This window comes from Nerophis lumbriciformis, linkage group LG22 (assembly GCF_033978685.3).
Source record: "Nerophis lumbriciformis linkage group LG22, RoL_Nlum_v2.1, whole genome shotgun sequence".
NCBI classification, from domain to species: Eukaryota; Metazoa; Chordata; class Actinopteri; order Syngnathiformes; family Syngnathidae; genus Nerophis; species Nerophis lumbriciformis.
The window spans coordinates 3,792,459-3,818,490 of record NC_084569.2 but is presented as its reverse complement, the minus strand read 5'-3'; the positions used below and the strand labels follow the sequence as shown (position 1 = coordinate 3,818,490).

Below are 26,032 nucleotides of genomic sequence, written 5' to 3'. Positions count from 1 at the left end.
TCCCTTCAAGACAAAAAAGTACTAAAAACAGTCACTTTTGCCTCTTTGAGCTGTAATTTGACCCCCTTAACATGCTTCAAAACTCACCGAACTGAACACACACATCAGGACTGGCAAAAATTGCGATCTAATAAAAAAACCTAACCCCAAATCTCAAAATTGTGCTCTAGCGCAATTTTTTAATGAAACTCACAAAAAACTGCTCCTCGGATGAAAAAACTGACAAAACTGTGTATCCATAGTGGATCTAACATAATAGTGTGAGAGTCCAGTCCATAGTGGATCTAACATAATAGTGTGAGAGTCCAGTCCATAGTGGATCTAACATAATAGTGTGAGAGTCCAGTCCATAGTGGATCTAACATAATAGTGAGAGTCCAGTCCATTGTGGGTCTAACATAATAGTGAGAGTCCAGTCCATAGTGGATCTAACATAATAGTGAGAGTCCAGTCCATAGGGGATCTAACATAATAGTGAGATTCCAGTCCATAGTGGATCTAACATAATAGTGTGAGAGTCCAGTCCATAGTGGCTCTAACATAATAGTGTGAGAGTCCAGTCCATAGTGGATCTAACATAATAGTGTGAGAGTCCAGTCCATAGTGGATCTAACATAATAGTGTGAGAGTCCAGTCCATAGTGGATCTAACATAATAGTGTGAGAGTCCAGTCCATAGTGGATCTAACATAATAGTGCGAGAGTCCAGTCCATAGTGGATCTAAACTGCCTGTAACTCCCACTGGGAAGGTCGGAGAGACATGAAACAAAAACCTCTATGTAGGGCTCACTTAGACCTACATTTCATAAATTGACAATCCCCAGCAAAAATCAACAGGAAGTTTGCTATTCCCCCTTCAAAACACATTTTTTGTAAAAACCGGTCACCTTCCTTCAAAAACTATCTCCTCTGAGCGCGTTTGTCGTTTCGGCTTCAAACTAACACAGGAGAGAGATTAAACCCTTGTGTATAAAATAACAGAACAGCGTTTTAATACCTGCTCCGGTTTTGATTTTATGACCCTTCAAAGACCCGCTGCGCTGCTGTTTTTTTAAGATGGCTGCTTAAAAGCAGGAAGCACCAGCGTGCCCACACAATGCAGACAAGGTAGGTACACTAGACAAAAGTCTTGGGACACTTATGACTACCACCGGACAAAAGTATTGGGACACTTAGGCCGAAAACTGGACAAAAGTATTGGGACACTTGGGACTACAACTTGACAAAAGTATTGGGACACTTAGGCCGAAAACTGGACAAAAGTATTGGGACACTTAGGCCGAAAACTGGACAAAAGTATTGGGACACTTGGGACTACAACTTGACAAAAGTATTGGGACACTTAGGACTACAACTTGCCAAAAGTATTGGGACACTTGGGACTAAAACTGGACAAAAGTATTGGGACACTTAGGACTACCACCTGCCAAATACGCGGGCCCGACCAACGCTGCTTGCAGCTTTAATTATTATTATTATTATTAATTATTACGAAACGATAAATACACTTTATTTTTAAATGAGTAGACTGCAGCAACCAAAACCTGTCAGTGACACTGTTTACCTTAGGGTTACAACTTTGCGCTGGCATGCACACTTCACCGTTACGCACTATGTCACAACACATGACACAAATGCTGTGCATTGGACTGAGCTTTAAAAATGCTGTTTTGCCACAAAAACATCAAGCTTGGATTGTTTCCCGTAGTAACATCCTAGTGTTGTCCACCCTTCAAATGGCAAACATTTCTCTGTGAGCTCGTGAAACAGCAGGAGACCAGCAGGTCATAAAGTAGTGCTGTTAAGTGCAAAGTAAAAAAAAAAAAAAAAAAAGCAAAAAAACGTTAGCCTCATTTCTTCCTGTCCTGATCACAAGTTGGCCTCTCTTGTCCCTTTTACTCTTCAATTTGGCCAAGGTTACTGTGCAATAGAAGGTCGCCTTCAAGAAAGGACGGCCTATAAGTCATTCAGGCGCCTCCATTTTTCTCCCCCTAAGGAAGTGCTTCTCAATTATTTTCTGTTACGCCTCCCGTTGGAAGAAGAAAACATTACGTGACCCCACCCAATCTCCACTATAAACAGTGTAGTTTGTCTAAAATGGTTCTACGTAAACCTCTGCATAGCATTGTGTCCTTATTACCATTAAAGAAAACAAACTCTAGATCAACTTACAAAGAATAACTCTATTGCCATTGTTTTAGTCTGTAACAGAAAAGATTTAAAATGCATCAATTTGACTGAAATAAAATTCAAATTCAAACTATAAACATTTTTTGAGCGACTTGAACTATTTGATTTAAAATTTAACTCAATAAATTATAATCAATTCAAAACTAAATTAACTTAACAAATTTAACCTATAAAACAAAAATGAATGAAACAATTTGTGCTGATTAATTAAAAAAATTTTTTTATCATAATGAGAAGGACAGGATTAATGGTGAAGTGAAGTGAATTATATTTATATAGCGCTTTTCTCTAGTGACTCAAAGCGCTTTACATAGTGAAACCCAATGTCTATGCTGGCCCCACTATGGACTGGACTCTCGCTATTATGTAAGATCCACTATGGACTGGACTCTCACTATTATGTTAGATCCACTATGGACTGGACTCTCACTATTATGTAAGATCCACTATGGACTGGACTCTCACTATTATGTTAGATCCACTATGGACTGGACTCTCACTATTATGTAAGATCCACTATGGACTGGACTCTCACTATTATGTTAGATCCACTATGGACTGGACTCTCACTATTATGTAAGATCCACTATGGACTGGACTCTCACTATTATGTTAGATCCACTATGGACTGGACTCTCACTATTATGTAAGATCCACTATGGACTGGACTCTCACTATTATGTTAGATCCACTATGGACTGGACTCTCCCTATTATGTTAGATCCACTATGGACTGGACTCTCACACTATTTTGCTAGATCCACTATGGACTGGACTCTCACAATGTTATGTTAGATCCACTATGGACTGGACTCTCACACTATTTTGCTAGATCCACTATAGACTGGACTCTCACTATTATGTTAGATCCACTATGGGCTGGACTCTCACACTATTATGTTAGATCCACTATGGACTGGACTCTCACAATATTATGCTAGATCCACTATGGACTGGACTCTCACAATATTATGTTAGATCCACTATGGACTGGACTCTCACACTATTATGTTAGATCCCCTATGGACTGGACTCTCACAATATTATGTTAGATCCACTATGGACTGGACTCTCACTATTATGCTAGATCCACTATGGACTGGACTCTCACTATTATGTTAGATCCACTATGGACTGGACTCTCACTATTATGCTAGATCCACTATGGACTGGACTCTCACACTATTATGTTAGATCCACTATGGACTAGACTCTCACAATATTATGTTAGATCCACTATGGACTGGACTCTCACGATATTATGTTAGATCCACTATGGACTGGAATCTCACTATTATGTTAGATCCACTATGGACTGTACTCTCACACTATTATGTTAGATCCACTATGGACTGGACTCTCACTATTATGTTAGATCCACTATGGACTGTACTCTCACACTATTATGTTAGATCCACTATGGACTGGACTCTCACTATTATGTTAGATCCACTATGGACTGGACTCTCACACTATTATGTTAGATCCACTATGGACTGGACTCTCACTATTATGTTAGATCCACTATGGACTGGACTCTCACACGATTGTTAGATCCACTACGGACTGGACTCTCACACTATTATGTTAGATCCACTATGGACTGGACTCTCACACTATTTTGCTAGATCCACTATAGACTGGACTCTCACACTATTATGTTAGATCCACTATGGACTGGACTCTCACACTATTATGTTAGATCCACTGTGGACTGGACTCTCATAATATTATGTTAGATCCACTATGGACTGGACTCTCACTATTATGCTAGATCCACTATGGACTGGACTCTCACACTATTATGTTAGATCCCCTATGGACTGGACTCTGACAATATTATGTTAGATCCACTATGGACTGGACTCTCACGATATTATGTTAGATCCACTATGGACTGGACTCTCACAATATTATGCTAGATCCATATTGGACTGGACTCTTACTATTATGTTAGCTCCACTATGGACTGGACTCTCACACTATTATGTTAGATCCACTATGGACTGGACTCTCACAATATTATGTTAGATTCACTATGGACTGGACTCTCACAGTATTATGTTAGATCCACTATGGACTGGACTCTCACAGTATTATGTTAGATCCACTATGGACTGGACTCTCACACTATTATGTTAGATCCACTATGGACTGGACTCTCACAATATTATGCTAGATCCATATTGGACTGGACTCTCACTATTATGTTAGATCCACTATGGACTGGACTCTCACACTATTATGTTAGATCCACTATGGACTGGACTCTCACTATTATGTTAGATCCACTATGGACTGGACTTTCACACTATTATGTTAGATCCACTATGGACTGGACTCTCACACTATTATGTTTGATCCACTATGGACTGGACTCTCACAATATTATGCTAGATCCATATTGGACTGGACTCTCACTATTATGTTAGCTCCACTATGGACTGGACTCTCACACTATTATGTTAGATCCACTATGGACTGGACTCTCACTATTATGTTAGATCCACTATGGACTGGACTCTCACAATATTATGTTAGATACACTATGGACTGGACTCTCACACTATTATGTTAGATCCCCTCTGGACTGGACTCTCACGATATTATGTTAGATCCACTATGGACTGGACTCTCACTATTATGCTAGATCCACTATGGACTGGACTCTCACACTATTACGTTAGATCCACAATGGACTGGACTCTCACACTATTATGTTTGATCCACTATGGACTGGACTCTCACAATATTATGCTAGATCCATATTGGACTGGACTCTCACTATTATGTTAGCTCCACTATGGACTGGACTCTCACACTATTATGTTAGATCCACTATGGACTGGACTCTCACTATTATGTTAGATCCACTATGGACTGGACTCTCACAATATTATGTTAGATTCACTATGGACTGGACTCTCACACTATTATGTTAGATACACTATGGACTGGACTCTCACACTATTATGTTAGATCCCCTCTGGACTGGACTCTCACGATATTATGTTAGATCCACTATGGACTGGACTCTCACTATTATGCTAGATCCACTATGGACTGGACTCTGACACTATTACGTTAGATCCACAATGGACTGGACTCTCACACTATTATGTTAGATCCACTATGGACTGGACTCTCACACTATTATGTTAGATCCACTATGGACTGGACTCTCACACTATTATGTTAGATCCACTATGGACTGGACTCTCACACTATTATGTTAGATCCACTATGGACTGTACTCTCACACTATTATGTTAGATCCACTATGGACTGGACTCTCACACTATTATGTTAGATCCACTATGGACTGGACTCTCACACTATTATGTTAGATCCACTATGGACTGGACTCTCACACTATTATGTTAGATCCACTATGGACTGGACTCTCACTATTATGCTAGATCCACTATGGACTGGACTCTCACATTATTATGTTAGATCCACTATGGACTGGACTCTCACAATATTATGTTAGATCCACTATGGACTGGACTCTCACACTATTATGTTAGATCCACTATGGACTGGACTCTCACACTATTACGTTAGATCCACTATGGACTGGACTCTCACACTATTATGTTAGATCCACTATGGACTGGACTCTCACACTATTATGTTAGATCCACTATGGACTGGACTCTCACACTATTACGTTAGATCCACAATGGACTGGACTCTCACACTATTATGTTAGATCCACTATGGACTGGACTCTCACACTATTATGTTAGATCCACTATGGACTGGACTCTCACAATATTATGTTAGATCCACTATGGACTGGACTCTCACGATATTATGTTAGATCCACTATGGACTGGAATCTCACTATTATGTTAGATCCACTATGGACTGGACTCTCACTATTATGTTAGATCCACTATGGACTGGACTCTCACGATATTATGTTAGATCCACTATGGACTGGAATCTCACTATTATGTTAGATCCACTATGGACTGGACTCACACTATTATGTTAGATCCACTATGGACTGGACTCTCACTATTATGTTAGATTCACTATGGACTGGACTCTCACACTATTATGTTAGATCCACTATGGACTGGACTTTTTTACTATTATGTTAGATCCACTATGGACTGGACTCTCACACTATTATGTTATTATTATATTGAGCAGTAGAGTTGGAGTGTTGCTATTGTACTGTACCATTGCCATTGTTTTGTTGTTCCAGTTAGAACAATCCTTCACTGGCTTTTACAAGGGGCAGGATTTCCTCTCCACGGCCTGAACTAACCATACTCCTACAATAGCTCTTTCAAAAAGGAGTTGCTTGCTGTGTGCATCGTATACAAATATGACTTCAAGGTGTACCTGTGACTATTCTCATTATCCAGATCATTGTATTCTCAGGGCATTGAATCGATAGCAACTGGGCTGATCAGATTATCTTGGAAGACATTTCATCAGTTCATGCTCGCAAACTAGCTCTTGTGTGAGAGGAGAGTTCTGGATCCACTAAACTTGTCCCAAACTTGCTCCTACAAGAATTGTTTCAATCAGAATTAATATGATTTAGGTTTTGATTTTGTTATTCGGGCATCTGGTCAGGATGCCACCCGAGCGCCTCCCTAGGGAGGTGTTTAGGGCACGTCCGACCGGTAAGAGGCCACGGGGAAGACCTAGGACACGTTGGGAAGACTATGTCTCCCGGCTGGCCTGGGAACGCCTCGGGATCCCCCGGGAAGAGCTGGATGAAGTGGCTGGGGAGAGGGAAGTCTGGGCTTCCCTGCTTAGGCTGCTGCCCCCGCGACCCGACCTCGGATAAGCGGAAGAAGATGGATGGATGGATAGGTTTTGATTCGTTCAACTGTCAAGACTTTAAGAAACTAGGCCTGAGAGTACAGTCCATAGTGGATCTAACATAATAGTGTGAGAGTCCAGTCCATAGTGGATCTAGCATAATAGTGTGAGAGTCCAGTCCATAGTGGATCTAACATAATAGTGAGATTCCAGTCCATAGTGGATCTAACATAATATCGTGAGAGTCCAGTCCATAGTGGATCTAACATAATAGTGTGAGAGTCCAGTCCATAGTGGATCTAACATAATAGTGAGATTCCAGTCCATAGTGGATCTAACATAATAGTGAGAGTCCAGTCCATAGTGGATCTAACATAATAGTGTGAGAGTCCAGTGACTCAGTCCATAGTGGATCTAACATAATAGTGTGAGAGTCCAGTCCATAGTGGATCTAACATAATAGTGAGAGTCCAGTCCATAGTGGATCTAACATAATAGTGAGAGTCCAGTCCATAGTGGATCTAACATAATAGTGAGAGTCCAGTCCATAGGGGATCTAACATAATAGTGTGAGAGTCCAGTCCATAGTGGATCTAACATAATAGTGTGAGAGTCCAGTCCATAGTGGATCTAACATAATAGTGTGAGAGTCCAGTCCATAGTGGATCTAACATAATAGTGTGAGAGTCCAGTCCATAGTGGATCTAACATAAGTATCTGCCCATCTGGTGAGCCACCATTTGATTTCCTTGTTCTATCTATAAAAGGTCAGAAATGGTTGAGAACATTGACTTTTACAAATGGCTGTTTGTGGTTTCTATTGCCCACTATCAGAGTTGGGTTTTCTTTTTTTTCTTTTTTATTGATTTACGGTTTTGCTAATTTGTCCACACAGGGCAATTACCTCTCTGGTTATGTGTGTACATTTGCTAATTAATGTGTGACAGCTAAACCACTGATGGAAAGGACCAGGGAGCATCAAGTGTACACTGCTGCACTGATCTGCTTTTGCTTAGTCAGCTAGACATTCCCCTTCAGGATGCAGCCTAATGGAATTCTTCCATCCAGAGTACCGGTGCCAGTGAAGCATGTTCCTGCTTTAACTGCCGACACTTTGCCGTGACGCCACTTGGGTCTCATTTCTCTAACAGAGATACTACTTCTTCCTCTGGTGCACTTCTAAATGGGAATGCCCGTTTCCAAAACAAATGATACGGTCCGCTGCAGATACCTGACTCCTATGCAATTTTTTCTACGAAGTCTCTGGTTGTGGCTAGGGATGTCCCGATCCGATATTTGGATCGGATCGGCTGCCGATATTTGCCAAAAATTGGGTATCGGCAAGGCATGGGAAAATGCCGATCCAGATCCAGTTTAAAAAAAAACTCCGGTCCGTGTTTTCCAACGCACCGATTTAAATACCGTATTTTCCGCACCATAAGGCGCCCTGGGTTAAAAGCCGCGCCTTCAATGAACGGCATATTTCAAAACTTTGTCCACCTATAAGCCGCCCGGTGTTGTAAGCCGCATCTAACTGCGCTAAAGGAATGTCAAAAAAACAGTCAGATAGGTCAGTCAAACTTTAATAATATATTAAAAACCAGCGTTCTAACAACTCTGTTCACTCCCAAAATGTACGCAAATGTGCAATCACAAACATACGTATATCAACATGGACAGAGCTGCGTGAAAAAAGCCACCCGGCCTCTTCGCGTAAACTTAAACTTACCTTAACCACTCGCTCATCTTTTCTTCATCCATCCCTTCGAGTTAGCTTTTATGATGACGCCGGCTGGAAAGGTCTCTTTTGGCAAGGTCTTCCTTTTGAATATCACCATGGGTGGAAGTTTCTGGCCATTAGCATGGCAAGCTAGAACCACAGTGAAGGATGACTTCTCATTCCCTGTGGTGCGAATATTCACCGTACGTGCTCCCGTTGTATCCACAGTGCGGTTCACAGGAATATCAGTTGCTGTGAAATAGTAATCCGTGTGTGGATGGAGAGATTGCGTCTTTTCATGAACCGGATCCCTGACGCTTAGTAGGAGCCATTTTGTGGTCTTTACAGATGTAAACACACAAAGGAAATGAAACGTACGGTGATATCCGCGCTCTTTTTCTTCTTCTACGCGGGCGGGTGGTTGCTTACAGTAGAAGAAGAAGCGCTTCCTGTTCTATGGGGGCGGGTGCTTACCTTGGCGGTTGCTTGCGTAGAAGAAGAAGCGCTTCCTGTTCTACCGGGAAAAAAGATGGCGGCTGTTTACCTAAGTTGCGAGATCGAAACTTTATGAAAATGAATCTTAATATTTATCCATATATAAAGCGCACCGGGTTAAAAGCCGCACTGTCAGCTTTTGAGTAAATTTGTGGTTTTTAGGTGCGGCTAATGGTGCGGAAAATACGGTAATACATTCCACTTTTCTGCTGCTCCGTAATTTCCGTTCCGCATTTTCCAGCACACCTTCAACACATCCACAGCTTTTAGCTGCTGGCATTGCACTACAGGCTCTTCTCACTCTTTTCTGTGTCTCCCTCTCACAGACAGCAAGCGCACCTTCTTACACACGTCACATACTGTCACGTCATACGTCACATACTGTCACGTCATACGTCACATACATATACGTCCTCCCCGAGCAGAGAGGTAGCAGCATGGCTAACGTTAGCTGTGATGCTAGCGCAGCCGTGCGAGCAACGCTCCCTCTAAGGTGCTCGCCTGTGCAATTGCGCACTGTTTAAGCGTCCTCTGCGCATAGCAAATCTATGCCACGCCCAAAATCAAATAAAAAAAATAAGCGCATAACAATTTTCGACACACGGACACGACAGAGAAAACAGTTTTCGTCATCATTGTTTAAATATTGTGACGTCTGTCGAGACGCTTATCTCCATTCGGTGCCACACGTCCACACCATCAAAATGCCGAGGCAAAAATGTCCACATCAACACCGTATGAAAAAATTTGTGATTTTTTTAGTTGTGATTTCCTTCTCTGCATGAAAGTTTAAAAGTAGCATATATTAATGCAGTATGAAGAAGAATGTTTTAATGTAGACATGCAAGCCTTGAAAGAACATTTGGAAAATCAAGACTACATTTCCTGCAAATGGGTGCATTTCTACCCTATATTTTAACTTTAGATTTATTCTCATATCAAACTCTTTTGGCTGTCTTTTTGACACTTACATCCGGCGCCCCCCCTCCACACCCTGGATTATAAATAATGTAAATAATTCAATGTGATTATCTTGTGTGATGACTGTATTATGATGATAGTATATATCTGATAGTATATATCTGTATCATGAATCAATTTAAGTGGACCCCGACTTAAACAAGATGAAAAACTTATTGGGGTGTTACCATTTAGTGGTCAATTGTACGGAATATGTACTTCACTGTGCAACCTACTAATAAAAGTCTCAATCAATCAATCAAAACACATAGAATCATCATACTGCTGTGATTACCGTATTTTTCCGCACTATAAATTTACTCAAAAGCTGACAGTGCGGCTTATAACCCGGTGCGCTTTATATATGGATTAATATTAAGATTCATTTTCATAAAGTTGCGGTCGCGCAACTACGGTAAACAGCCGCCATCTTTTTTCCCCGTAGAAGCGGAAGCGCTTCTTCTTCTACGCAAGCAACCGCCAAGGTAAGCACCCGCCCCCATAGAAGAGGAAGCGCTTCTTCTTCTACTGTAAGCAACCACCCGCCCCTGTAGAAGAAGAAGAAGCGCGCGGATATTACGTTTCATTTCTTTTGTGTGTTTACATCTGTTAAGACCACAAAATGGCTCCTACTAAGCGACAGGTTCCCGGTTCATGAAAAGACGCAATCTCTCCATCCGCACACGGATTACTATTTCACAGCAACTGCCTAAAGACTTTCAAGAAAAGCTGGCTACTTTCCGTGCATATTGTAAAAACAAGATAGCTGAAAAAAAGATCCGGCCAGAGAACATTATCAACATGGACGAGGTTCCACTGACTTTTGATATTCCTGTGAACCGCACTGTGGATACAACGGGAGCACGTACGGTGAATATTCGCACCACAGGGAATGAGAAGTCATCCTTCACTGTGGTTCTAGCTTGCCATGCTAATGGCCAGAAACTTCCACCCATGGTGATATTCAAAAGGAAGACCTTGCCAAAAGAGACCTTTCCAGCCGGCGTCATCATAAAAGCTAACTCGAAGGGATGGATGGATGAAGAAAAGATGAGCGAGTGGTTAAGGGAAGTTTACGCGAAGAGGCCGGGTGGCTTTTTTCACGCAGCTCCGTCCATGTTGATATACGACTCCATGCGCGCCCACATCACGCTGGTTTTTAATATATTATTAAAGTTTGACTGACCTATCTGACTGTTTTTTTGACATTCCTTTAGCGCAGTTAGATGCGGCTTATAACACGGGGCGGCTTATAGGTGGACAAAGTTTTGAAATATGCCGTTCATTGAAGGCGCGGCTTATAACCCAGGGCGGCTTATGGTGCGGAAAATACGGTATATGCATCAAGTGTTCATTCAAGGCTAAGGCAAAATATCGAGATATATATCGTGTATCGCAATATGGCCTTAAAATATCTCAATATTAAAAAAAGGCCATATCGCCCAGCCCTAGTTCAATGATGCCATTTCTGTTTGTCATGTATAATTTTGTCTATTTTGTGTTTATCCTTGAATAAACAGGTCAGTTTCTTGTTACCAACCATTGTGTATTATTCAAACTCCCCTAATTCAGCTGGCTAGTTGTTATCAAGAGTACTAAAACCCTTTTCAACATGATTCTGACAACTAAGTAGGCTAAATAACTTTAAACTTTAATACATGCTCGGATAGGCCAGTATCGGTATCGGATGGGAAATGCAAAAACAATATCGGTATCGGATCGGAAGTGCAAAAACCTGGTTCGGGACATCCCTAGTTGTGGCCAAACAATTGTTCTTAGGGGCATTCCTGTTGTCATGCTTCTTGTCTGACTTGGGCAATGTTCCGATGGGCCAATCTTGAACTTTGCATACATGTTTTAATCGATTATGCCCAGTTTGTGGTATGAATATCAGTACTTAGTCAGGCTTTGACTGTTGATGGTAGGAATGTTCCTGTTGTGTCCGGGATGTTGTTTCAGCCCCTCCTTAACAGAGACAGAACCCATTGTTTTGCTTGTGTCACACCGCGGTGAGGGAAGTCTTGTCTTGGTGTTTTCTGTCTTGTGATTTACATGTTTTATTTTGAAAAGCAACTCCTCTTGTTTCAGATCACGGGTCCTTCCTCTTGTGTCACCAGTCTGACGTCATTCCTGACCCTTGATTGTTTCCACCTGTTTCCCATTACCCTCGTGTTCTTTATAAACCCAAGCCTCCCCTTGTTCTGTGCCAGATTGTCTCGAGCTTTCGTGCCTGTCTTGCGTTCCATGTCCCTGTTCATGCCCATGCCTTGCCTTGTCTCACGTCTATGTCCTTGCTCCCAGAATATTCCACGCTGTAATTTTGAATTGACTTTTTTCCTCCCTCAGAGCGACTTTTGTTTTCCTACCTTTTTCTACCGCAGTGGTGAGTTATTATTTTTCCTAAAAGATTTTTTCCTCAAAGTTTGTTGAGTGATTTTTTGTTTATATTGATTAAGAGTAGTTAAGTTTTATAGTCTTTATTTTCTTCCTCCTGTTTGGAGCGTTTTTTGTTAAAGTTTTTGATAACAGTTACGGTGCTAATTATATCGTCCTTATTTTTGTATTCCTCCTTTTTTTGGAGTGATTTTCGGTTTTTCCCTTTTGGAACATTTTTGTCGATAGTATTTTTTGTATTTCATAGTTATTGAATTTACTCGGCTCTGGAGGCTTAAAGAGTATTTCAAAATAAAAGCTTTATTTGGAATCACTTCTCTGCATCTGAGTGCCTTCCTCCGTCCAAGCCTGACAGCTTGTGGTTGTGATTTTATCCAAGTGCAAAATTTTGCCAAGAGACGACGCTGTTTTTGTTTGTTTTATTTAACTTGGGAGGTTTAAACGTTTACATTTTGTTTACAGTGTTAAAATATTCCAGAAATACAAGTTTATTGCATTTGAAAGGATATACATGCAGTGGTTGATTTGGTCTCAACAATAATATTGTCTATTGGTTTTAATTTGTAGGCCAATATAGCATTGATCAAAATGAGGTGACAAGACTCTGCAGCATCGCGTGGACATCGGGGGCGGTACCTCTGGATTGGCAGACCGTGGTGATGGTTCCTCTCTTTAAGAAGGGGAACCGGAGGGTGTGTTCTAACTATCGTGGGATCACACTCCTCAGCCTTCCCGGTAAGGTCTATTCAGGTGTACTGGAGAGGAGGCTACGCCGGATAGTCGAACTTCGGATTCAGGAGGAACAGTGTGGTTTTCGTCCTGGTCGTGGAACTGTGGACCAGCTCTATACTCTCGGCAGGGTCCTTGAGGGTGCATGGGAGTTTGCCCAACCAGTCTACATGTGCTTTGTGGACTTGGAGAAGGCATTGGACCGTGTCCCTCGGGAAGTCCTGTGGGGAGTGCTCAGAGAGTATGGGGTATCGGACTGTCTGATTTTGGCGGTCCGCTCCCTGTATGATCAGTGTCAGAGCTTGGTCCGCATTGCCGGCAGTAAGTCGGACACGTTTCCAGTGAGGGTTGGACTCCGCCAAGGCTGCCCTTTGTCACCCATTCTGTTCATAACTTTTATGGACAGAATTTCTAGGCGCAGTCAAGGCGTTGAGGGGATCCGGTTTGGTGGCTGCAGGATTAGGTCTCTGCTTTTTGCAGATGATGTGGTCCTGATGGCTTCATCTGGCCAGGATCTTCAGCTCTCGCTGGATCGGTTCGCAGCCGAGTGTGAAGCGACTGGTATGAGAATCAGCACCTCCAAGTCCGAGTCCATGGTTCTCGCCCGGAAAAGGGTGGAATGCCATCTTCGGGTTGGGGAGGAGATTCTGCCCCAAGTGGAGGAGTTCAAGTACCTCGGAGTCTTGTTCACGAGTGAGGGAAGAGTGGATGGTGAGATCGACAGGCGGATCGGTGCGGCGTCTTCAGTATTGCGGACGCTGTATCGATCCGTTGTGGTGAAGAAGGAGCTGAGCCGGAAGGCAAAGCTCTCAATTTACCGGTCGATCTACGTTCCCATCCTCACCTATGGTCATGAGCTTTGGGTTATGACCGAAAGGACAAGATCACGGGTACAAGCGGCCCAAATGAGTTTCCTCCGCCGGGTGGCGGGACTCTCCCTTAGAGATAGGGTGAGAAGCTCTGTCATCCGGGGGGAGCTCAAAGTAAAGCCGCTGCTCCTCCACATGGAGAGGAGCCAGATGAGGTGGTTCGGGCATCTGGTCAGGATGCCACCCGATCACCTCCCTCGGGAGGTGTTTAGGGCACGCCCGACCGGTAGGAGGCCACGGGGAAGACCCAGGACACGTTGGGAAGATTATGTCTCCCGGCTGGCCTGGGAACGCCTCGGGATCCCCAGGGAGGAGCTGGACGAAGTGGCTGGGGAGAGGGAAGCCCCTGCTTAGGCTGCTGCCCCCGCGACCCGACCTCGGATAAGCGGAAGAAGATGGATGGATGGATGGAAAATGAGGTGTTGGCCCAGGCCTGTATAGAAGAGCAATTGAATGTGTCTTTGGCTGCTATAATTGGAGTGGAGAAACAACATTCACCCCTGAGTGGACACAGTATCTGTGGCAAATTAAAGATGGCTTTGCATTCCTTCTGGGCATTATTGCAAGCAGAGCAGCTGCACTTTGGAATTCCCTTTAAGGATCATGTCATTTTTTTTTAGACATAGATTTTAGGCTTTTAAGGCAGTGGTTCTTAACCTGGGTTCGATGGAACCATAGGGGTTCGGTGAGTCGGGCTCAGAGGTTCGGAGGAGGTCAAGACACACCCGACTCATCGTGTAAATAAAAACTTCTCCCGATCTGTGTATTACGGATAATGCAACAGCAGAAGTCAGACTGATTTGCAGGTGTGTCATTTGTTGTGAGTTTATGCACTGTGTTGGTTTTGTTCTTTGAACAAGGTGATGTTCATGCACGCTTCATTTTGTGCACCAGTAAAAAAACATGGTAACACTTTAGTATGGGGAACATATTCAGCATTAATTAGCTGCTTATTAACATGCAAATTAGTAACATATTGGCTCTTAACTAGTACTTATTAATGCCTTATTTGGCATGGCCTTATTATAACCCTAAACCTCTAACCCTGACCCTAACCAAATAACTCTAAATTAAGTCTTTGTTACTGTATTTTCCGCACCATAAGGCGCCCTGGGTTATAAGCCGCGCCTTCAATGAACGGCATATTTCAAAACTTTGTCCACCTATAAGCCGCCCCGTGTTGTAAGCCGCATCTAACTGCGCTAAAGGAATGTCAAAAAAACAGTCAGATAGGTCAGTCAAACTTTAATAATATATTAAAAACCAGCGTTCTAACAACTCTGTTCACTCCCAAAATGTACGCAAATGTGCAATCACAAACATACGTATATCAACATGGACAGAGCTGCGTGAAAAAAGCCACCCGGCCTCTTCGCGTAAACTTAAACTTACCTTAACCACTCGCTCATCTTTTCTTCATCCATCCCTTCGAGTTAGCTTTTATGATGACGCCGGCTGGAAAGGTCTCTTTTGGCAAGGTCTTCCTTTTGAATATCACCATGGGTGGAAGTTTCTGGCCATTAGCATGGCAAGCGAGAACCACAGTGAAGGATGACTTCTCATTCCCTGTGGTGCGAATATTCACCGTACGTGCTCCCGTTGTATCCACAGTGCGGTTCACAGGAATATCAGTTGCTGTGAAATAGTAATCCGTGTGCGGATGGAGAGATTGCGTCTTTTCATGAACCGGATCCTTGTCGCTTAGTAGGAGCCATTTTGTGGTCTTTACAGATGTAAACACACAAAGGAAATGAAACGTACGGTGATATCCGCGCGCTTTTTCTTCTTCTACGCGGGCGGGTGGTTGCTTACAGTAGAAGAAGAAGCGCTTCCTGTTCTATGGGGGCGGGTGCTTACCTTGGCGGTTGCTTGCGTAGAAGAAGAAGCGCTTCCTGTTCTACGGGGAAAAAAGATGGCGGCTGTTTACCGAAGTTGCGAGACCGAAACTTTATGAAAATGAATCTTAATATTTATCCATATATAAAGCGCACCGGGTTATAAGGCGCACTGTCAGCTTTTGAGAAAATTTGTGGTTTTTAGGTGCGCCTTATAGTGCGGAAAATACGGTACTTAGAATATGTTCCCCTAGTGTCCAAAAAACTCTAAATTAAGTCTTTGTTACTTAGAATATGTTCCCCATACTAAAGTGTTACCAAAAACATATAATTTGTCTTGAATTTGAAAAAAAACAACATTTTATTTTTCACTAAAGAAGGGTTGGGTGAATGTGCATATGAAACTGCTGGGGTTCGGTACCTCCAACAAGGTTAAGAACCACTGTTTTAAGGTGTTTGTATAAATGCTAGGAGTGTAACGGTACACAAAAATTTCCGTTCGGTACGTACCTCGGTTTAGAGGTCACGGTTCGGTTCATTTTCGGTACAGTAAGAAAACAACAAAATATACATTTTTGGCTTATTTATTTACCAAATTTGCAAAATCTTCCACCAAAAATATTTTTCTTAGTGGAATATTTGATGTGAAGTAATGGGAACCTTGGATAGGTCAATAATTCATAATAACATTGATTTTGATTCAATATTATGTTTTGAGCAATGCATACTTGCCAACCCTCCCGGATTTTCCGGGAGACTCCCGAAATTCAGCGCCTCTCCCGAAAACCTCCCGGGACAAATTTTCTCCCGAAAATCTCCCGAAATTCAGGCGGACTCAGGTCCTCCACTATATAAAAAAGCATATCTGCCCAATCACGTTATAACTATAGAATGATGGAGGGCGAGTTCTTGGTTTCTTATGTGGGTTTATTGTTAGGCAGTTTCATTAACGTCCTCCCAGCGTGGCAACAACACACAACAACAGCAGTCACTTTTTTGTCTACCGTAAAGCAGTTCGTCTGCCGTAAACAGCAATGTTGTGACATTCTTAAACAGGACAATACTGCCATCTAGTGCATATGTGTGTGTGTATATATGTAAATAAATGAACACTGAAATTCAAGTATTTATTTTATTTATATATATATATAATAAAATATATATATATATATATATATATATATATATACATATATATATATATATATATATAGCTAGAATTCACTGAACGTCAAGTATTTCTTATATATATATATATATATATATATATATATATATATATATCCATCCATCCATCCATTTACTACCGCTTATTCCCTTTGGGGTCGCGGGGGGCGCTGGAGCCTATCTCAGCTGCACTCGGGCGGAAGGCGGGGTACACCCTGGACAAGTCGCCACCTCATCGCAGGGCCAACACAGATAGACAGACAACATTCACACTCACATTCACACACTAGGGCCAATTTAGTGTTGCCAATCAACCTATATATATATATGAAATACTTGACTTGGTGAATTCGAGCTGTAAATATACTCCTCCCCTTTTAGCCACGCCCCCAACCACGCCCCCGTCCCACCCCGACCACCCCCACCCCCTCCCCCCACCTCCCGAAATCGGAGGTCTCAAGGTTGGCAAGTATGGAGCAATGACAGTTTGAAAGAACAAAAAACAGCTTTGTTTTATTAGTCAACATTGCAACTTTTTCTAAATTACATTTAACCTTTTTTATTTCACTTTTGTTATGTTGTTGTTTATTTTAATAGTATTTTTAGTATGTGCCGTGGGCCTTTAAAACATTAGCTGTGGGCCGCAAATGGCCTCCGGGGCACACTTTTGACACCCCTGCTATAGATAATAAAAAACTAAATGTGATAAATCTATGGATAAAAAGCAGAGCCTGGTGACGCATGCGCGTTTATCATAACTCTCTCTCTCTCTCTGTCTCTGCCCCTCCCTCACCAATGCTGCTGTTTGTTTTGTTTTTAACCCCTTCTTAACCCTGAACGTACATTGAAAATACACGCAACCCCAACTCAAAATGCCGGACATTTGAGGCATTTAAGAAACTCCAGCCCTGACAGCTCCGCAAAAAGAGGACATGTCCGGTGAAAAGAGGACGTATGGTCAGTCTATGTAAGAATACAAACTAGAAAATTCCCGCGGAAATTTTGATGGGCCTGCTTTCTGTCCCCTGAACCTCTAACCGGGGTCGAAGTTGGCATACGTCTAAGATGGCGTCAAATATCCAAATCCATGATTTTTAGGTTTAAACATACAAAATTAGCAAAAAAAACCGAGCATAAAACATTTGCATGCTAACGTTGCCATGCTAACATAAGAGACAATAGCATAGTAACAAGATGGTGGAGAGTATCCAAATACTTGCTTGACAGCACCGAGTGTCAAAAACCATAATGTTTACGTTTTAAACTCACAAAACTAGTTAAAAAGCTACCATAAAACATTAGCATGCTAACATTATCATGCTGATATCAGAGACGTTGCCAAGTATCCAAATATTTATCTCATAATTTTGACCTTTTATCTTATATTTTGGACTTTTTATCTCATTAATGTGAATTGTTATCTTATAATTTTGACATTCCATCTCATAATCATGATTTTTTTTATCCCACAATTTCGACCTAGTCTCATTTTTGAGACCATTTATCTCATAATGTCGAGTTTTTATCTTTTTAGCCCACAATTTTGACTTTTTTATCAAATATTTATCCATCCATTTTCTACTGATTGTCCCTCTCGGGGGCCCTATCCCAAGGCGGGGTACACCCTAGACCAGTGGTTCTCAACCTTTTTTCAGTGATGTACCCCCTGTGAACATTTTTTTAATTCAAGTACCCCCTAATCAGAGCACAGCATTTTTGGTTGAAAAAAAGAGATACAGAAGTAAAATACAGCACTATGTCATCAGTTTCTGATTTATTAAATTGTATAACAGTGCAAAATATTGCTCATTTGTAGTGGTCTTTCTTGAACTATTTGGAAAAAAATATATACAAATAACTAAAAACTTGTTGAAAAATAAACAAGTGATTCAATTATAAATAAAGATTTCTACACATAGAAGTAATCATCAACTTAAAGTGCCCTCTTTGGGGATTGTAATAGAGATCCATCTGGATTCATGAACTTAATTCTATACATTTCTTCACAAAAAAAGAAAATGGCCTCCGGGGCACACTTTTGACACCCCTGCTATAGATAATAAAAAACTAAATGTGATAAATCTATGGATAAAAAGCAGAGCCTGGCGACGCATGCGCGTTTATCATAACTCTCTCTCTCTCTCTCTGTCTCTGCCCCTCCCTCACCAATGCTGCTGTTTGTTTTGTTTTTAACCCCTTCTTAACCCTGAACGTACATTGAAAATACACGCAACCCCAACTCAAAATGCCGGACATTTGAGGCATTTAAGAAACTCCAGCCCTGACAGCTCCGCAAAAGAGGACGTATGGTCAGTCTATCCTAGCCCGTTAGCTGCTAGCATGCCGTGTGTTGTGCCTCGGTGTGCATTGTTTACACAACGTGCGTTACGCTACTTCAGAATCAGAATCAGAATCAGAATCAGCTTTATTGTCATTACGCAAGGTAACGAGATTGAGGCCATTCCATACAGTGCGATGTGTGCATGCTAGAAAAACAATGTGCAAATATATAAAAATATAAAAAATGTAGAAGTGCAATGAATATGGTGTGAAATGAATATATACATGAAAAAAACCAAAACAAAAACAGGGTGGTTGGTGGAATGGGTTATTGCACCGAAGAGAAGGCAGTTATGAGGGACAATGGGGCAGTCCGTTCAGGATGGTTATGGCCCTGGGGAAGAAGCTGTTCTTTAGCCTGTTTGTTTTGGTTTTAATGCACCTGTAGCGCTTCCCAGAGGGCAGCAGGTGGAACAGGTCAGAGCCAGGGTGGGTGCTGTCCTTGATGATGGCACTGGCTCTGTTGAGGCAGCGGGAGGTGTAGATGTCCGTCAGAGAGAATATGTCCGTGTGGAAACTCGTTCGGTACACCCCCGAACCGAACCGGAATCCCCGTACCGAAACGGTTCAATACAAATACACGTACCGTTACACCCCTAATAAATACTATTATTATTATTACGTGTTTAATAAAATATGTACTTCCTCTATTCAGGTGCTCTAACAGTTGGTCTAGTTCGGCAATGTCAGACCATCCACGGACGAGACCGGACCTGCATCCCGCCACGGCTGCCCCCTGAGTGGGTCACCACGCTTTTCTTTATCATCATGGGCATCATCTCCCTCACCGTCACCTGCGGACTCCTCGTGGCATCGCACTGGCGTCGAGAAGCCACCAAATACGCCCGCTGGATTGCCTTTACCGGCAGTAAGTGAGCTCCACAAGGAGTGCATTCACTTTGACTTCAGCTACTCCCCCCTCCCTCTCTCCTCCTCCACCCTTTCCCACTTTGCTCCGCCTGGGTAAATGCACCGTGACACAACCTTTACACAGCTGTCCGTGCTCCTTTACGATATCCCCATCCTATGGGAGTTTTCAGAACTTATTGCGCTACGCCATATTTTCCAGTATGCGTCACTTATTGTGCTTTCTGCAGATGAATAACATAACCGCTCTGTTTTGCTTTTTTTTTTTAAACAGAATTCTAAATTACATAAACCGCATCTCATGTTTTGTCAATGCCACCTTCATAAGGCGGCGTGTGGGAGGATGGACTTTAATTGGTCGCTCGAGCTGAGGGACGAGACAGCCTGAAGCAGGCTTGTACGGATGAAGCCTCGGATGCAACAATGCATCGTTGTATTCTCTTTTGCATTTTTATGACGAGGACTTCTTTGCATGGCATTTTTTGACAAGCACCCACTTGACAGCATTGTGATTTACATGGCAGCTAAAAAGCTCATTTTAATGTTTTAAATGCGAATATTTAAACCAATAACCAGACAGCTCGACAAACGTTATGTTCAGCAAGCACAAATCTGCACCCTCAGGTAAGTTTAAAGGCATTACAAGCCATTGTTAAACCATCACACCCAGAGGGGGGGGGGGGGGGGGGGAAAGCAAGCTGTTGCCATGGCGATCACTTCTCTGCTATGTGCTGGTGGTTAAACTAGAAAGGAGGTGTATTAATAGTACCGTATTTTCCGCACTATTAGCCGCATCTAAAAACCACAAATTTACTCAAAAGCTGACAGTGCGGCTTATAACCCGGTGCGCTTTATATATGGATTAATATTAAGATTCATTTTCATAAAGTTTCGGTCTCGCAACTACGGTAAACAGCCGCCATCTTTTTTCCCCGTAGAAGAGGAAGTGCTTCTTCTTCTACGCAAGCAACCGCCAAGGTAAGCACCCGCCCCCATAGAACAGGAAGCGCTTCTTCTTCTACTGTAAGCAACCACCCGCCCCGGTAGAAGAAGAAGAAGCGCGCGGATATTACATTTCATTTCCTTTGTGTGTTTACATCTGTAAAGACCACAAAATGGCTCCTACTAAGCGACAGGTTTCCGGTTCATGAAAAGACGCAATCTCTCCATCCGCACACGGACTACTATTTCACAGCAACTGCCTAAAGACTTTCAAGAAAAGCTGGCTACTTTCCGTGCATATTGTAAAAACAAGATAGCTGAAAAAAAGATCCGGCCAGAGAACATTATCAACATGGACGAGGTTCCACTGACTTTTGATATTCCTGTGAACCGCACTGTGGATACAACGGGAGCACGTACGGTGAATATTCGCACCACAGAGAATGAGAAGTCATCCTTCACTGTGGTTCTAGCTTGCCATGCTAATGGCCAGAAACTTCCACCCATGGTGATATTCAAAAGGAAGACCTTGCCAAAAGAGACCTTTCCAGCCGGCGTCATCATAAAAGCTAACTCGAAGGGATGAATGGATGAAGAAAAGATGAGCGAGTGGTTAAGGTAAGTTTACGCGAAGAGGCCGGGTGGCTTTTTTCACGCAGCTCCGTCCATGTTGATATACGACTCCATGCGCGCCCACATCACGCTGGTTTTTAATATATTATTAAAGTTTGACTGACCTATCTGACTGTTTTTTTGACATTCCTTTAGCGCAGTTAGATGCGGCTTATAACACGGGGCGGCTTATAGGTGGACAAAGTTTTGAAATATGCCGTTCATTGAAGGCGCGGCTTATAACCCAGGGCGGCTTATGGTGCGGAAAATACGGTACACTTGTTTTCTTACGGCGTTAATGCATTGCATACCTGCCAACTACTCCGTTTTTCCCGTAATTAGTACGGTTTTCATCAACCTATTCCGGGTTACGGTTGCAGTGATAAAAAAATACGGTTTTTCATTAATTAAAAAAAATATTTTTTAAAAAGTTTTATCCACGAAATCGCGTAACAACAATGACAGTCGACACTGCTTCCCGTAACTTCCTATCGAGCCATTCCGAATGCCACGCGCGAGGCTATTTATAGCACCGCTGCCAAGCACGAGGCACCAGTTGCCATTGTTTCCAAACGAGCGAAAGATCATGGAATCAGCCGGAGAAAAATCGCATACGAGTCTTGAACCGAAAAGAAAGCTGCAGTCATTCCGTGAAGAATATTCAAAAGCCTATCCAGGAATAATTATCCGTTCCAAAAAGGGTGAAAACTACGCGAATTGCACCTTGCGCAGACAAGATTTTTCGATCGGACACGGAGGAATTAGCGATGTAAAAGACCACGTCGGGACAAAAAAAAAACACAAGTCTAATGCCGTTGCTAGCGATACAAGTGGAAAACTTTCAACGTTTTTCGTCTCCCAAACAGATTCTTTGGTTGTGATAAATGCCGAAGTTTTATTTACGGAGGCAATAATTGAGCAAACAAAAAGGTAATGACACCAATGTTATCTATTGGAATTGTTTAGTACTGTTATACTGTTAAAAGTGTTTATACTATTTATGCTTTCAAGTCCAAGTTGAAGAAATCTTGTTAAATGTTGACAGCATAACTACCAAAATACAGAAGTATGTCCTTAATATTTTTGCAGTGCTATTTCTGTTGAAAAGTTCAAATGATTACATTAGAGATGTGATGTGCCACTTTTCAAGTGTCTGATGGCTTCAATTCATTTTCATTAATTTTTCATATTTTGAATTCTTTTGAAAGGCTCACAAAAAAACTACATTTGAATTGTAATTCCATGCTATTGACAGGACTATTAATTTTAATGAAGTTAGCTTACCATGTTTACAGTATGATAATTGTGAAAGAAATGTGAATTTTAGGCACAGAATATTTTTTACAATTGAACAAGGCAGTAGATTATACAAGCTTGGACAGAAAGTTAATAATGACACCAATTTTTTTTTTTAATGGAATTGTTTAGTACTGTTTTACCATTTGTTTACTGTAAAAAGTGTTTATACTTTCAATTAACAAATTGAAGTCCTGTGAAAGGTTGACAGGATAACTGGCATTAACTGTCAAAATAATTTCAAACTATTGAAGTTAGCTTACAGAATAAACATGTCAATCAACCCATATGATTTTTGCTGTAATATTTTTGTTTTGAAAAGTCACTGTGACTGATAGAAAAGTGATGGTTTTAGCAACATTTTAACCTGTCTGAATGCTAATAATCATTTTGCGTCGGGGGGCGAAGGAACCCCCCACCAGGACTTTGTCCTGGACCTACCGGGGCCTGCGGCCCCTGGACCCTGGCTACTAGGTTTTTCTGATTTCAAAAGTTGGCAGGTATGGCATTGTAATGATTAGTGGTTCAAACAGGGAAAATACTACGGGTGCAATATTTTCGTTATATAAAAAGGACCAAGATAGTGTTCCAACAAACTGAATCAACATTCTATTTTAGGATTCAATGACGAGAAGGTAAATGTTTGTCCTTCCAGGATTGCTCAATTGCTGTGATTCTGGACATCACACCTCTCAGCTACCAAGTAGGAGAAATTGAACGGTATGACGATAAGAATAAATATATAATTCAATTCTCATCTTTAATCAAGTCAATTCATCAAGACCAAAGCAGACGAAATGAAGGCAAGGATGTTTGTATTTAAAGGTTGGACAATCAAATCAATGCAATCTCGACAACACGTTCAAACACATTTGTCAGAAAATTTAAGATTCGGACGAAGCTATTTTAGGAAGGTTGTTTTCACACAGTACGCTAAAGCCAATGATAGAGGAGCTCACACTGTGCCCACTGACTCATATCCACCACTTGACTTACACAGTACATTCGTTACTTCATTCCTGTAGATCAGGGATCCTCAACAGGCGGACCGCGGTCCATGTCCGGACCCAGCGACGTGTCCGTCCGGACCCAGCACGAATTATAGTAAAAAAAAAATTTAAAAAATATATATATATATTTTTTATTATTATTATAATTATAATTATTATAAAAAAATATAATAATTGTATTCATCTGTGAGTTATCGCTAGCGATGTTGTTTTTAGTCAAATATCTCCACGTTTCGTTTACACTTCTCGTGTCTCACTCACTCCGTCTCTCTCTCTCTCTCTCTCTCTCTCTCTCTCTTAGAGAGAGAGACGGAGTGAGAGCGAGAGAACGCCACTCTGATTGGCTGATTCCGGGGTATGGGTTGTCATCTCTATCACAACGACGCGCTGATAGGCTGTTACCACCTGGGTCATACACATGTGCAGTGCACAGTGCATGGAACCTTTCGCTGCAGGCACACAGTTGTCTCGTATCGCTACTTCGCTAACTGTTCACTCGTCAGTCACTGAATGTGAATCAAATCACAATGGCATGCTCCAAGTTGGCTCAGGCTGGTAAAAGAAAGGTGGACAGGGAAAACCGACGTTTCAAGGAAGAATGGACAGAGCAATATGTATCCTACCTACTGCAAGTACCAGACCAATGTGTCTACTATGCAACACTACTGTTGCTCTGGTGAAAAGTGAAAATCTGAAACGTCACTATCTGAAAGAGCACCGCGAATTTGAAGAGACATTTCCTCATGATTCAGAGCTAAGAAAAAAAGAAATCACGAGGCTGAAAAAGTCATATGAAACATCAAGCAAGATTTTTGTTAAATCTATGACACAACAACAAATAGCAACAGAGCAGTAATGTGCGGTGAGGTTGATGGCTGGTGAGGCACTGACTTCATCACAGTCAGATTTACAAACATATGAACCCTAAAGAGTATCTTATTCACCATTTGATTGGCAGCAGTTAACGGGTTATGTTTAAAAGCTCATACCAGCATTCTTCCCTGCTTGGCACTCAGCATCAAGGCTTGGACTTGGGGGTTAAATCACCAAAAATGATTCCCGGGCGCAGCGCCACTGCTGCCCACTGCTCCCCTCACCTCCCAGGGGGTGATCAAGGGATGGGTCAAATGCAGAGGACACATTTTTTCAAAGTTCTTATTTATTTTTGTTTCAAAGAAAATATTTCATGTATTTTATTGGATATTTATTTTATTTTTGTTAATTTTAAGAAAATGTTAAACTACCTACCTCCTGCTACTATATAAGCTTGACCGATAATAAACGGACCCAGCCTGTTTCAAAAAAAAATTTGTGGACCTTCAAGATTTGTACTTGAGGACCCCTGCTGTAGATGTTGGTAGCGCACGTCAAAACTACTCTCAAGAAGAAGATAACTCTTTTAGCCTTCCGGGATATACACACCTAACAATAACAAACCTCCTGACACGAGTCAAGCCGGTTGGTTAGCGACTTTGTGCAGTGACAGAGATGTGGCCCAAACTTCATGAAGCAAAACCAATACTTAAGATTCGAAGAACATTTGCACGACTATGTTTCCACCAAGGGGTTCTTGGCACTTTGTGATGAAATGATTGCTATTGGTAAATATTGATCAGCATTGCGTTTCCACTGCAGAGTGTGGAGGCAGGATAGTGATAGTATCAGTAAATAGCAGAGGTGTGGACTCGAGTCACATGACTTGGACTCGAGTCATGAATTTGATGACTTTGTAAAGAGACTTGCAACTCGACTTAGACTTTAACATCAATGACTTGTGACTTCACTTGGACTCGAGCCTTTTGACTTGACACGACTTGC

General features: G+C 41.9%; 1 protein-coding gene across 1 annotated transcript in view; it reads left to right on the top strand.

The window, feature by feature from the left end:
* Window positions 1-26,032, top strand: part of LOC133615659 (uncharacterized protein C16orf52 homolog B) — a 57,283-nt gene that overhangs the window by 16,379 nt on the left and 14,872 nt on the right. The window contains exon 2 of the mRNA XM_061974412.2: window positions 20,143-20,355. Within this exon, the coding sequence (XP_061830396.1) occupies window positions 20,143-20,355 (213 nt within the window). The remainder of the gene's footprint in view (window positions 1-20,142; window positions 20,356-26,032) is intronic.